This window comes from Bombus vancouverensis, chromosome 5 (assembly GCF_051014615.1).
Source record: "Bombus vancouverensis nearcticus chromosome 5, iyBomVanc1_principal, whole genome shotgun sequence".
Taxonomy (NCBI): domain Eukaryota; kingdom Metazoa; phylum Arthropoda; class Insecta; order Hymenoptera; family Apidae; genus Bombus; species Bombus vancouverensis.
Genome location: NC_134915.1, coordinates 13229135 through 13245102, shown reverse-complemented (window position 1 = coordinate 13245102; position 15968 = coordinate 13229135). Strand labels below are relative to the sequence as shown.

The 15968-nt window shown below is 44.7% G+C and overlaps 1 protein-coding gene across 3 annotated transcripts in view; it reads right to left on the bottom strand.

Moving 5' to 3' along the window:
* Positions 1-15348, bottom strand: part of Cda5 (Chitin deacetylase-like 5) — a 40991-nt gene extending 25643 nt beyond the window's left edge. For 2 of the 3 annotated variants that reach the window (XM_076618934.1, XM_076618935.1), the window contains exon 1: positions 14744-15348. In XM_076618934.1, coding sequence (XP_076475049.1) covers positions 14744-14816 — 73 coding nt within the window. In that variant the 5' untranslated portion in view covers positions 14817-15348. The remainder of the gene's footprint in view (positions 1-14743) is intronic. The other variant, XM_076618933.1, reaches the window with a different exon arrangement.
* Between the last annotated feature and the right edge of the window lie 620 nt (positions 15349-15968).

Sequence of the window (15968 nt, the reverse complement as noted above, 5' to 3'; positions counted from 1 at the left end):
GCCGATCATAAAGGATGCAGTGTTTTTCTACGGGCAGATATTAATTAGTGGGCGACATAAATGTCGTATGTGTAAAATTTTCTAAACTAGTGGACGGGAGATGTTAGCGGTAATATTTTTACGTAACTCGAATCTTGCCGACTCCAGCAGATTAAGAAAGGTGTTCACTCATCAAATGGTACGTAGTCGGTTATGTATCTTCGCGCGTAATCCGAGATTAACCGAGGCAGAAAGCGTCTGGCTCGTCGTATTATCTCGTGCACCGTGTAACGTAAAATGACATTTTTCCTCTTCGCGACTTTTCGACTCCTCTTGACAAGACTATGCACACGGCAGACGCACGGTTACGCAAGGAGAACGGACAACTGGCTCGTTAAAACAATTGTCTTCGTACACAACCTTCTACCTGTTATCGATCCATCTGAATGACCGATCGTTGATCTCGCGAAACAATTAAGACCGTGTCTCCAGATCGGTGAGACGGAACAGAGATGGTCTCACCTTTGACGAATTTCTAGAGTCTTCTTCACGCATCGCGATTTCGTAATCAAATCATCGACGACGCGCGTATTTTCTTGCTGCGCGATTTCTTTTTTTTTTTTTTCCCGTTGCGTGGCTTTCTCCCGCGTGCAAGCTCCTCAGAAACGTGCTATAAATCAGACGTAAACCAAGTTTTGCGTTTGTAGACGCAATTTAAGACATCGTTTCCACGGAAAAGGAAAGCGAGCATCATCATTACTAAACATCATCGTCGGACGAAAATTGCGCAAATCTTACGTAAATTTTCAATGACGTTCTATCCAGCTGACCCAATGCGTCAGGAGCTATCCCTCTACTCGATTCATACGTTTTCTTTGTGCAAGCCGACATTTTTCAAATGAACAGATCAGATTCTATGGCGTTCACTCTTCTACGTAAAAAACATTTAGAACGATGCAACGATTAACGTAAGCACGTTCTTTTTTGTTCTCTCTATCTCATAGACTTGGTTCTCTGTGAAACGGTGCTCGCGAACCTTCGTGTATTTACCCGTATCTTGGTATTTCTATTAATAATGAAAAGTAACGCAGCGTTAGGCGGCGGTACGAGACTTGGACTCCTGGTTGAGCAATCGAACGCTGAATCGTTTCCAGGAGCCCGTTCGTCGAGCGATTAAACAGCGCGTGCAGGCGAGGACGACACAAAAGGCTTCGCTGTGATGCAACCGGATCGTGATGGAGAGCGTGATCGTGCGTTGAAAAATAGATCAAAGTCACGCGAGCGTGGATCGCGCAGGCTTCCACCCGTTTCCAAATCGGTGACGACCTTCGCACCATTTACAGCGAGGAACAAAAGCTTCGGAACGATAACCGCGCGTAACCGGTCGACCGACGTGCATCCACTTTCGTTTGCGCGTTACGATTCTGTCAACACCACACCTGAAGTTCATTATCATATTGTTATCGACGCGCGTCACTGGCGCCCCTTAATGCAGGTGCTCCTTAATTGGATCGGCGAGAACGATTACGTCGCGTTACGAAATCGCGACAATGTGACTGGAAATAAAATCGCCGAGTCGTTCTCGGGAATTAGAGCGTCTCCGATATTCGACGAGGAACTTATCGAATTGCCAACTTCCGCTTTCTCGAGGTGTCGCCAATGAGAAAGCGTCTCGAACGTGACACGCGTTTTTTGGATTTCGAGAGAACGTGGCATGATGCGATCGTGATCCGTCGATCGAAGGAGAAAAGAATAAGATACTCTCGATATCCAAACTGCGAGGTGTCGGCTTTGAAAAGAGGGTTGTCCGAACGCAGAACGCACCAAGTCAAGCGATACGTTCGTGCCGAAGGTCCGGTGCAGCGATTTCACTTTCACGAGAGCGGGACGTCGTGTCCGGGGTCAGAAGAAACAGAATTCGGCGACAATCGCCAATTGGAATCGCGTTTGCGATCCAGAGAAAGGCTGGATACGCGTCCCAAGGCTGCTGGAATACCTACACAGGCGTTACCCGTTTCTTCTTGTCCGACTCGAACGCCTTGTGTACGTTCACTCACGGAACTGAAGACATTGCCGTCGCTGCCGCGGTCGATCGTTGCGATACGCGTACGTTGACGAAATCATCGTTTCATTTGCCATTGTTTTGAACTTGTTCGACGTTGGACCATCTCTGTTGCCACGGGATTGCGCGAATATCCCGTGACTCAAAATTTGTCCTGCGCGAGACATCCTCACGTCCAATTCTCGCAACCATATGGTAATGAGTAGCGATGTCTACGCGGGGTTCTTCATTAAGATAACGATATGATTGTTCTTGATTTTAATAAGCGTGTCAAGATCTGCATCGATGCCTAAAAATTTCCTAACCGACGAAGTAAGTTGATGAAATTTTCGCGATGCAACGTTCCCAGGAGCGAAGGCGAACAACTGACCTTTCGTTCCCGATACTCCTTCCCTCTTGACTTACCAACTAAACGCGAACCAAGAGTTAGCAGTGGAAAAATCACTCGCAGAGGGTGTTGCGATAGATCGCCGTCAAGATACGATATGCCTTCGAGATAATGTGGATAATTAGATGACAATTAGGATCGATAGCTCGGTGTGTTGATTAAATCCTGGGTTCGTGGGTCGATCTCGTGGTGTAATACACCGTGGTTATTTCTGCTCTTAATAGACTCCTGCTTCGTGCAATTCGCCTCTTACGTCCCGGCTGTATATCCGTTTGTAACGTTGGTGCGCAAGAAATAGCGGCCCCCGACCGAACGGAAAGGGATCGCTAATGCACTTCACGGTAAATGACCGCAAATTCAGATGGAATTGCCCGACTCGTCGATTTTTCGCGCGACTAGTTCCCCTGGCTAATAGTCTCGCTAACGATCAGCAAATTATGATTTATAGCCTGCCCATCGGCATACGTTCGATCGACTTTTCGATAGAATATTAGCTACACGTTCGAACGTCGTTTCGCGCGATTCTTCAACGGATCTACTGTTCGTGCCTGTAGCAGCGTAAATCCCTGCTGGTAAGGGTTTCATCGACCTGAAAACGAGTTCCAAGGTTGTACAGATGCAAGAGGCGTTGTTACCTAGACGTGAACTCTGAGACGTGAACGCCGCACACGCGCGTTCACCCGTGAATCCAGGAGAGATATCGCGCTTAAATACATAAGCGCCTGGTATACAATCGGCTGCGATCGCGAGCTGTACGTACGCTTATGTACGTAAATATGCGTACGTCTGTGTTAAATTATCACGCCGACTCTTGTTACGTGTTCATACAGCATGATCTAGCCAGGATCAGAGCTCGAGAGACGATAAAGCAACCACCGATCACGTACGAAAGATTACACCGTTTGTTAAGTTAGGAACAAAAGGGAAAAAATTGATGACGCGAATTATATATGTTCGTATGCGCAACGACGATACAAAAAGCGAGCTTCTCGTTGGCGGGCGATTTCTCAGGTGTTAACAGCGGCAGGTAATGGATCAGGAAAGAAACACGATATTCTCGCTTTCCATCGATCGTTCGGGGACAAAAAGGAATATCGTAATTGTGGTTTACGAGTTCGCATCGTAGGGACTTGGGTTCCGTTGAGCAAAACTAAAAAAGACCAGCCGGACTTTCCTGGGGAGAACCGGTAACTCGTTTGTGCGTGCTATACACATATTTCTCGATCGCGTACGCGTCATGATTTTTATCGTTTTTACGCGTTTCCACGGTCGTATATCTCGACAGGGGTCGATTTGCGAGGTGGCATCGACGCGAAACGAGTCGTACGATGCACAAAAGCAACAGGTCGAACGTCGAGACGATAGGCGGTCAGCGTGCGTCAGTATGTTCGTATTTGCCTCGATATACAGACTCTCGACACCGAGATACGTCCCTTCGATAGCGTTCTACGTCGAACGAGAGAGGGTCAGCTGAAGGCTTTCCAGACGCGAGAAATCCACCCGTAGATATATCGTTGACATGCTCCACGTTTTGCCTTATACGTTCGCGAGTGATCTGCACGAGTTTTGCTGCGTTGCGACACATTTCTCGCGAAACCCGTCCTTCCACCGCTGACTCCCGATATGCAAAGGTAAATCGTGACCTGTCCCGTTGGTTTCTTTTCAGATCAAAATATTTCCAGGCGTTCGTCCGTCGTTATTAACGTCGGTGTCCGAACGTGACGCCTGCGTTTCGCCTGAATTTCAATAAGAGAGTCAACCAGCCAGCGATCGAACTCCCTTTCGATCTCATTAGCGCACCGGATAAGCGCAGCAATGCCGAGAAACGCACGGTTCACCAACAAAAAATACCGCGTACTCGCGGCGCGGCACTCTAACGCGTATATTCTGCAATATAACTTTCTCCGTGAACGAGCTACTTGCTTGCTGCCAATTCGGCACACCGATTACGTTCTGTTCCGCTATGCCGTCCATACAGTTCGCGCGGAAACATTTTCTTCGCGATCTCGTTAGATCATGAAAGTTATGTCACACGAAGCGTTCGATACAGACGCGGAGTCATGGGAGATTCCGCTTACCATCGAAGAAAAAGATTTATACTGGAAAGATACGTGCGATAACGCGTGCGCATAATCGTAATTACTTTCTCCGTTGGCCAGGTAAATCTCAACCGGAAGGATCTCGATCGCGTTATAAAGGTCGACGCTATTCATCGCGAAATGGAAATCGCTGACTCGCCGTCTCTCTTGCAATTTCCTAGTTTCGATCTCATTATTCCGTTACACGATGATCGAACGTCACCGCTCGTGACAGGAAATTTAACCGAGAAGATGGCAAACGCTCGTCGTGATAGGTAATCGCGTTATACGAATATTCGAGCGTTAAAAATCGCGGCGTCACGGCGAGCACAAAGGAATTTGATCTTTTATTGGGAATGAAAAAAATTGGAAAAGAACACCAATGCGGGTGCGTGCGACGTTGAGAAGCCCAGTTAATCCGCCTTTCTACGAGTGGAAGGTCTGTCGTGCGTTCTAACACGCGCGCCGATTACGTGCCACGCGTGTTTCTTAATACTGTATACGGTTACCGTCAGATTTCCGTGGGAGTGTGCAGAATCAGTCCCACGGATCGATCAAGGTTTTACGTTACCGATCGCGGCCACTCGAGAAAGGAGCAATCGTCCTTCTCTTTCTCTAGTTTCGTGCCTTTTTGCTGTCACCTTTATCGTGCCTATTGTCCACCGATAGCTTCTGATAAGATCTCCTCGCTCGTCGAGGTCTTTCAAACCTTATGGTTCTTTTGTTTTTCGTAAGCAATTTGCGCAACCTTCGTGGGTAGCTGTCAAAGGGGTTATACGTTGCATGGCGCGCAGACTTTTATAAAATTTCTAAAAAATGGAAATTCTGTCCATACAGAACTCGGTGTAGCGAGAGATAGATAAAGACAGAGAAGTCGGTGGGTAGAGACGGCGGATCTATTTGAAATAATCGATAATAGCTCGTAACTAACATAGAATGTGAATATAAAGTGGCGCTTCGATGTTTCTGTTACTTTAAATTCCACGATGAAATCTCGGCGACTCTCGAAGGCGGATCTTCGTGGCTCGAACCTTTCGCAAAAACGTCTCAAAAAATGTATGCCACTTACATCTGTTACGTCCGATCTTATTTTCGCCGAACTACAGCCAGTGTAAGGAAAACAGGACAATCGAGGGAGAAAAGGACAAGGTTACGTTCGTTGTAAGGCGATCTAGAAGCGAAAGAATCGAGATCTTATCTACACGTTGCTCAATCTAAAAATTGTTGCCCGAGGGTGGCCGGAAACCAGAGCAGGTTTCGTAAACGAAGGTCAAATATTCGAGCAGCTATTCTTTCTCTGTGGTTCGTTTGAATGTTTGATTTATCGAGGCCGTCAACGTCGACAAAAATTTGCATAGGCAGCGAAAGGTAGGAGGCCTGCTTTTGAAGGTCCTACGTTCATTTTTTTACGTCTCGTCGAGCGACTGCATTTTAAACAAGATAAACAGAGGTTCTTTGAACTAAAAAGTTTCTATTCCACCAAAAAACCCGGTATTCTCAGCGGATCCTGTCGCCGAAAAAACCAGCAATAAGTTAGTCCAAAGTAGCACAACAATACCATCATAATGCCCGGTTTGTAAATTTCAAAGACATTTTTTTGCATACTGGACACATAAATCGTCTCGCGACATAATTTCCTTCGATCGCTATCGGATTATTCAAATCGCTTTTGTCGTCGAATTGATATGTATTTGCATCGTAAATTAACGCGGACGCAAAAAGTGAAATATTTATCATTGACAGACTGCGAGATATGGTACGATCGAAAGATTCGCCAGCGATAACGCGTGCGACTCTTGCCAAGAACGAACGAACAATTATAAGATTCGAGGGTGTACGCGTAACGGAATCGATTAATGAGATGCAGCAGAATGCACGAGCGCGTTATCAGGCCGGAACATTCTCAAGAACCACGAAGGAAATCGACAAGGACGCCTCGGACTCCGGGTTCAAGATATTTTTAGGTGGTTCGGAAATCTCAGAGCGCGGACACGTATGCTGCCCTTTCTCTTTCAGCTGGTTACGAGGACTTTGAGGGAAAGGACAAGACGTCGACCTTGAAGTGCAGACTACATTACCTTTTTTCTCATCGTCATAACGAAAATAGTGCGAAAGAAAGATGGTGGGTGGTACTAAAACTTAGAAAGAAACGCACGACGTCTGAACGAACGGGTGACGGCATTCACGGAGGACCAGCTTCTTCGATTCCAAGTTCTACGTCAGTTTCGCGTGGATTCCAAAATAGTAGGTATGCGTGGAAAGTGAAACGTGCCGCGCGGCGATACACATACCTTGAATTCCGTCGAACTCAGCGAAAGGGTGACGCAGAAGCTGTTTTTAAAAATTTATAGCGGCGCCAACCGAACGATCGGAATGTAAATCGTGCCACATCGAAATGAAGAAAAAATTTAACGAGTTGTCGTTGTTTTCTACGATGCCAGAAAAACAAGTTACCACGATCGGGCGACGATCTTTAATTTCCGCTAAAAAGAAAGATCTGACGCGAAGAAACGAAGAAGGAAAAGAACGCGGCTGTGTACACGGTTAAAACGCAATCACTCGACTACACGGTCGAATATCTTGGTTGAGAATCGCGCTGAATTCTTTTTCATGAATTCCTTAATTAATTAGACCACGCAACGTGAGCGCTAGCCCGATGATCACACGCTGTCTACGCCGCGCCGCAATGAAACTTTGTCTACACGATGAAAGTAATCCCACAAACGAACAGCCGTCTATGCGGAACGATTGCATTCCGTTTTTTACCAATCCGTCCGTTAGGCTGCTCGTGCTTGTTTGCTTTTACTTGTAAATCTTTACTCCGTAACACTTGTGCGACAGGAATACTCGAACGAATAGCATATCGTCACTGGGTGAACAAGAAATTCTCAACGACTATGCTCCTTCCTTGATTTTCAGTTTAATTTACGATCTTGCTGCTATCTGTGCTTTCCACCGATCTTCTTCCCTTTGATGCTACTTCGCACAAGCGATAATTTAAAACAAACAATTCGTTCTCGAGCAAGAACAATACTAAAAGCTTGCCAGATTATTTTGGTAACATTGTTTCGAATTCTCTTCAATTTTACTTGTAAATTACCGCTTATGTAATAGGACATCGAATGGCTGTGGGCGATTATTGGTTCTTTACGTGTAACGTGAATCGATTACACGCTGTGCTAATAATTGCAGAGGCCAGCGAGGAAGAGTTAAACCACAAGATCGCGACTGCGTTTCCTATGTGTTCGCGTCGAGTGATTACTCGATTGCATAACTTTATTAATACGAAGTAACTATTCGCAATCTTCCATTATTAGCGAATTTGTTAACCACAGAAATTCTATCTCGAACAAACTAGAGGGTAAGACGTCCCGAAGATATGAGAACAGCTACCATTACGACCATTATTGTATTTATCGACGTAAGATTATAAATTATTTGTTCCGAAACGCTAATCCCAGTAACACCAGAAGAAAACGTAATAAACAAGTAGTTATGAAATATCGAAGACAGCCAAACAGTACGCTGCCGCTTTCTTTCTCTCTAAAGTGTCAGTGAAAAACTGATACCGGATATTGACGACCTACATAGAGTAGTAGCTTCTTGGTTTTGCGAACAAGCCTTGAAAAAAACTTGACCGAATTGTTACAACACTCTACCATTAGCATTGTTATTAGAAAGAAGAAGAAAAAACAGGTAATCACAATTTTGCTTGGAAAAGTTGCTCGTGTGAAGCGTCTGCTGCGTAATCAAGCATCTATCACGCTGTTTTCGCTATCGTTGTCGACGCAAGCGCGCGCTCGCGCGAATGCACGTGCGAAAGTCCCGTGAGTAGTAGGATTTCGCTGAGTCCCCAAGCCTTTGGAATTGGTGTTGTTCCTCGCTTCGGACACCAACGACAGAGTGAAACTTCCTTTCTCGGCTATTTTCTGTACACGTGTCGCGCACTTCGTTTGCATTGATCGAAGTTTCCAACACACCAGACGACTATTGTTTCACCTAAATTGACAACTATACCGCGACTCGATTTCGTCAAAAATTATTCATAGAAGTTGCGGAAGAAGGAAGATTGACGCAACGCTGGGTCTTGTGACAAGCAATTAATTTTCATGAGCAAGTTGGTCGGCGTAATTGCGCTAATGGTGCGGCCTCGGTAATTGCATAAGAATTTCAACCACGAAACGTGGAATATTTAATTGTTAGCAAAGCTATCTGTCTAGATTTGGTCGCCTCGGGTCGCGGACGTTCGCACCAGTGAAAAGGCAAAGAGATACGGAGCGAGGATACCGTTCGAGTTGTCGAAGGAGAAGGTGAAACCTCGTTTCTCGATGTACCGTGGCTTTTCGAGGGCACGGGACGTAAGTGCGAGCGTACGCGAACGTGTATGTCCTTAATACCCGTTTCATTTTGTTTCTTCCCGCGTAACTCGTAAGAAATAGGACACGATGACGGAGATGCGCGCGTACATAGATTCAACGTAAATTGAGTGACCGTGCAAGCGACAGAATTCATTGCGTACGTACGTAGAACTTAAATGCGTTCGATAAAAGATACGAGAATGTTGGATAAAAACGAACGTGCTCGAAACTGGGTAAATATTTCAAACACAGAGCATAGAGCATCTTCGATAAGCGTAAGATCACGATAAATGCTCGCTCTTTTAGAATAACGATTTTACCAAGACGTATACGTTCGCTGTTCGCAACTGAAAGGTTAAACAACGGCCGATTGAAAAACAATAGCAAAATAACGGTGCATGAAATCGCACGTCAATATCTCGTAAGACTAATAGAGCAGACACATTACGCCACTCTGGTCGATTTCGAGATAACATCGAGAGTATATCGTTCCATCGAACAGGATCTCATTTACGACGTAGGTAGACGATTGTCCGGTATTAAATCATATTGGACAAGCTTCGACATCCCTGACGACGTACGAGTGCGTGGGCGTTTCTTTGCGACGTGAAAAATGCTTGACCTACGACACCAACCATCCTCGACAATTCTCTTACCGATTCAACTTCGACTTCGAGCAGTAAATCGGTGCAAGTTGCGTTTAACGAGCTACGCACAAATCCTAACTGTCTTATTTATTGCCAGCCTCTGTCGAATCTCTTACTGCGGCTGATAGACGACGTAAGCGAAAGTTTCGTCTCCTACATTGGCAACGACTTTCAGAAATTTCACAGATAGACTATACAAAAGGCGAATATTTAATCAATCGATGGTTAATGCGATCAAACACGCGATTCTTGAAGCTCGATTGAGGCTAGCCTTATTCGGAGGAATCGACGAGTAGGGGAAATAGCACGATGACGCGATGACGAAGGATCTTGGATGTTTGACATTTGATAATCGGTGATGCCGTCGCGATAGGTATGGACGAGCAAAGACTCTACGAAGGTGAGTACCTTGATTTCGGTCCTCGGATAATTTAAACTCAAGTTCAAGCTGAATTAGCATCGTCGTTATACACACGAATGAACGGTAAAAGTGGTTATTTCGAGTATCATAACGTGTAATCCTGGTTATTTGCGAATCCAAATATGGATCCTGGTTCATCGATCGATCGTTCGGAGCTGTTAAAAGCGATAGCTGGTTCTACACGTATTATTATGGTCCTCGGCTAGTCATTTCCTCTACGTATTGTTGCGAATGTTTTACGACGCGAACACAGACGTTACCGCTGCGTTCGTAATAGGTAACAAGGTGTGTTAATACCATCTGGTGCTCTTAAATTCAAGAACTTAAGAACGTGCTTTGTACTTATGTTCGTTTACATAATTCGGCGAGATTTACGGTAAAAAGTGTCGGTAAATAGAAGTGAGAAGGAATTGACACAAGCGAGGGTCGCGTATAGCATGTCTGTCATGATCGTCGAAACTCGTTGTTGTTGTTGCAGAGATGGCTACGAAACCAGTCGGCGGTCCAAGGATAATGGCGGCTGAGGAGTCGAGGAACTGATATCGGTGCATTGGCCACGGTAAATTCTCTTGGTAATTGGCGAGCAGCGAGAGCTACAGCGAAGACATCGATGGATAATGCGGCGCGGCGAACGTAATAGGCAACACGGCGCGGTTCATGGCATAACCTATGTACGCCGTGGTAAATTCTCTCGGTAATTGCGAACAAGAGGCAGAGGGTGTGGGTGCTGATGGAATCCCGAGGGAAGGATAATGGCCGGAGAACGTTTCGCCGCGACACAAAGCGGCGAGTTTGCTGGTACTCGACCGGACAGATCCGTTCTCCGCGTGTATGCTAACAAACGGAATTACAAGCCTGCGATATTACGATATCGGATACCCTCGAGGAATACTTTGTCCGATGTGGAATTCTATCCTCGCTAAACTTCGCCCTCCCTGGTGTAATACCGTGAAAAACATCGAAACGTATGAGCATAATAACCGCGACACGGCGGTCGTCGATGAGAGTGAGAAGCAATTTCCCGTGAAATCGATGGATAAGTCGCGAGCCGCCGTTCATGCCAGCACCGATACGCGATTTATATTATATTCCTAAACTTACCATAAACACAGGACGCTATGATTGGCCGTATAACGGACGACAAGCATCACAAGCGAATTCCTGTAATAATTGCGAGGCAGAAGTGCAGTGCGGGTGCACTTGGAATCCCGGAGAAAGGATAATAGCCGTGGAACGTGTCCAGTCGCGGTTTGTATCGTATTCCTTGAATATTGGACGAGCACGTACTACTCGAGCTATCGGTTTTAATACGCCGCGCGAACATAATTTAACCATCCGACTGTCGGCGGATAAAATATCGTCGACTGGCTTACACGAACGCTTGTAATCCGGCCTTTTAAAGGAACAGTATCGGCGAATTAAAGTCGCGAATACCTATGTGATCCGGTTAAAAGGGGGATTCTGTTGGCGAAACGATTTGTTCCCCGCGACATACGTTCTATCAGCGAAATCCTCTCCTTCCTCGGGAAATATTGTAATAATTCGAACAATCGTTCGGTAAAAAAGAACGCGATGGCTGATCTGGTTAATGTCAGAGAAAAGCAACTCGAATTTCCGATAATTGGAACGATCACCGAGTAGGTTTCTCTTTTACTCGGAATTCTACAACCCGAAAGTCATACGAATTTTAGCGAAATAATTTGCATTGCAGAAAAAGATCATTGTCTTCGGTTGGGAAAAATTACTTGTAAAAATTTGAATCTATATTTTCAAATGTTTAAACCTTCGAGGAGATCGACTGGAGATCTAGCACAAGGCGCATAAATAACTCGAAGCTGTAATCGTGAACAAAGAAACGATCACGACCTCCTATCCCAAACGATAATGGAAAAGCTAGGGAACCGTGAGGTAATTCATACTCTTTTTTTACAAGAGTACCGACTCGAGAGGTTTCCTCAAGCCGCACCCTGCGCCACCCAAACGTAATCTCGGTAATATTTCTAACCGAGCCCTTGACGCCGAGGTTGAGATTGGGGGCGGATAAATTACGGGGCGTAAACTGCATCCTGACAGTAAATTACTCGATAGCGGTAGACGATACCGTGGAACGTGGCGCCTACGCGTGAAACTACATCTACTTCCATAATCCTAGGACCCTTGATCCGCAGGATTCCTGCGAGAATGTTACGAGGATACCATCGCGATTCCTATCTTTTGTCCGATAAATTTCCTTTTTTCTCGCGGTTCTGAGAAATCTCGACGTCGATCGACCGGGAAAGACGATGGTTTAATTGCCAGAATAATATTATATTCTTAATTTCTACGCATAGGACGGAATCTATTTCAATTTGTCCGTGACTGAAAGAGCGAGAACAAATCGGAGAGAGATTGAATAAATTTGAATACTCGTAGCTGCAGGCACGTGGCTGCGCTCAGCTGTTTTCATGGATAACATCTTCGTCATCCCGCGTAGCGGTGTATTTCTAGCGAGAAAAAAATATTGAAACCATCGTCGAAGGTCGGATTCCAGTGAATCTCTGCGTTCTATTAACGTGTTATCGCCGCTGTATCTTCGGGAAGTTACGATAAAGGTTCGCTGGCGAATGGCGCCATTCAGCGACGTATAATCGTTATACTCTCTCGTGCTGTTGCAACAAGATGATTCAATCGTACGTTAAATGTCGCCGATGTTAACTTTTTTTTTCAACTTTTCGATAGCTTTTTAAGTAGCTCGTAAGAAATGCGTCACGTCGTAAATTAAGATCTCATAGACTTCCCTAGAGCGAACGTAGCTGAATCGAACGTCACTGCTATAATTTTTACAAAAGCATCGATTTCCCAACCGGTATAATTATATATCGCTCGCGGTATCAAAGTTCACAGGCGGCTAGAACCAACGGCGGATGTACGTTAGAGCGTGCGCGTTCCTTGTTAACCGATGGGAATAGATTTCTGATTCTATCCACAGTCGCGGCGGGCGTCTCTTGTGCTAAGAGAGCACCGCCAGCAAACGATTTCGCAAATGGATCGTTTCCACGGCGAGCCCATCAACCGTGTTACCGAAATCTACCACGGTTGTTAATATTTTCTTTTGTCTGCATCTAAGTAATCTTTGAATCGAGTCGTTTCGTTCATTTAATAATTCAGATTAATAAATCGAATCTCTTCTGATACGATCGTCACGGTTCACCGAGGCACGATCGATCGTCAGTTTTGCAATAAATTTGTTAGAGATCGTTTGTTGTCGATCGATTCGCGTTTACTCGAGAATCGACAGGATTCACGTTCCGCCGAAGCTTTCGTTTCCCTCGCGAGAACGTAAGAAAATGATTTCGTTGTGAACAGACGATTTGTTACGGCAAGTAATTTTTGGCAATCAGTAAACAGCATTGTTACTTGTTACTCGATTACAAGCGGTTTCTGTTGATTGTCCGTTTCAACGATCGACGGGGAGAAACTCTTGCAATCGAGGTGCTGGTAGGTGGATTTCGCATGCGAAACAACCGTTTTGCGAAATCCTGTTACGGTGGCCGCAGACTTCAACGGAGGCGCCTAGGTGAATCGACGAAAATTAACAACCGCGAAATTGGATTGAATTTATTAGTACCGGATTACGACGAAATATTTCAAACAATCAAATTGGAAATCAGCGAGTTGTCCTAAATAATTCTTAGTCAACTTGATATGCAAGATCAAAAAATGGATAAAAGAAGAAAGTGTAAAGAAATCCCATTTGTGGAACTAAAATGATATTTCCTTAAGAAAATGTTCAAAATATTTAAAAAAGGCATCGAGTATTCTCGGCATCTCTCGATAAGAACCGCTAACGAGTAGCAGATTTTTCCCAAAGCAGTCCAAGCGAATTAAACCAAACTGGCTATTCAAGGAAGCATTTTAGAACGTGTCACCGTATTTGGGGTTCGATCGAGAAGGGAACCGCCGTGAACGTCGAGAGAGAAAAAAGGATCATGCGCACCCTTGGGGCACGCCCTCAGAGATCAAAAGCATTTTGCTTGATTTCCGCGTGTGCCAGTTATTCAACGATCCAAACATTACGTAAACTGACATTTTCGCGGCTAACTTAAGCCAGTCAAAGAGTGCGCTAATCGGTATGCCATCAACTAGGAAAGAATTATTAGCAGAATTAATCTTTTTGGAAACTTTCTTCACAGCGTTGTCATTGAATAACGAATATTTCATCTCGTAGTGGAAATATTAAATAAATAAACAAGTATACTTTAGAAATAAAGTTTGAATATCATAATTCTATAAAAAAAATTGCGAATGCATATATGTTTTCAAGTTCTCTAGCAAATTTTTTCCAATATTTTTATTCTAAATTTATTTCGAAACCCATTCCGAAACTAGTAAAATATCACTTGTGCATTATGTAACGTAAGCCGTAAGCTATTCAAGATATTTAAATACAAGTTTGTGTCGCGTTGCCGTTCACCACTTCGTCTACGATCGGTTTTCCTCTTCGACCTTCGAGAGTGATTTAAAGACGCCGGCGCGAAATACGTTTCGCGCGAATCGAATTTCTGTATGAACGAAAGCGCGAGCATTACTTAGAGCCTCGCGAAAAAATTGAGCACCGCAGTTCCAAACAAAGAAAAAGGAGTGGCAAAAACAACGTACTTGTACAAATAGCGATGTAATAAACCAAAAGATACCAATTAAGCATTCGATACAAAGCAAAAATTAAAATCCAGATGTCAAAAAACGATATCTGAAATGCACTGTATCGACGCGCGAAAATAAAGAGAAAATAAAATTTAAAGATAATATTAAAAAATTGTGCAACACTCACCCACTCTTGATACGACCACCAGTAGGAGCAACACGCTGCTCACGATGATCATTGTCGTGTTCTTCTGTCTCATCCTAACCGTTCGATGAATTCACGCAGAAACAATTGGAAACAAATTTCCAAATTGATAACGACAATGTTGATGCTTGCTATTCGAACGTCGAAGGATTCGCGCACATATGCGTAAAAATGGTTGCAAGGCGTATACGAAAATGAAAACTAAGTTAACCGGTGAAACGGTGATATAGCGCGAAACGGCCGACTCCGCGCCGACGTTGTTGCCGCGGTGGTTTCCTTTCGTTTTTCGTTGTTTACGTTTTTACCGAGCTTGATCCCGATCGAACGAACACTGGCTGTCTCCAGGTGCGTTCTTCTTGCTCAAGAAGTCGGTAAAAATTCAACGGGAAAAAGGGAAGGAAGGAGGCAACGAGGAGCCGGAGCAGCAGCTTCAATAGTAGCGCCGTTCAAAGCCGTGAGAGCTCCATCGACGTCGCAAAACATATGCTACGGTCACGAAGAGAGAAAGGTGACTGGGTATACGCAAGGCGTGCTCAATACCTCCTGTCTTCTTGGCATAGTCACCTTTCTAGCAAAGCAGCAACAAAGAAGGGAGTGTTGGTACTATATCGCGTGGCCACCACCATTCTCGCGCTCGCGATCACCAAACGACCGATGGTGGTGGTTACGGCGGTGGTGGTACCGATATACCGATCAGCCGCCTTCCACCACCAAATCCGCCTTCCTTCGATCAGATTTTTCTGTTCTTCGTATCGGTAACCCTGAAACCATTCTCGGCTTACGTGACCGGCCAACGAGAGAAAAGTTTGACGTTGATCTCGACGCTCTTTCTCCTGCAAGCGAAATGCCGAGGGTTAATTTCGGTTCTTTGCGAAGACACGGCTATAGAGTCGCGTGAAATATTCCTACCTTTCTTCGTGTCTTCCAGGAATCTTTAATGGTGTATTATATTTCGGAAGAAATGTTGCGCAGTCGAGTCGGGGGGTTCATGGGGAAGAAATATGGTTCTTTCATGGAGGTAAATCTCTAATAAAGAAACAAGCAATGCTATAGAATGAATCACAAATAAAAACGTGAGAAAATAAAATTAATCACAGATATATCCTTCCTACGAATCAACGATTGTAGGTTTGTATAAAAACTTTATTTTCTCGGCCATATAAAATCACCAATATTTGTTCAAACACACGTTATTTTGACGCAACAA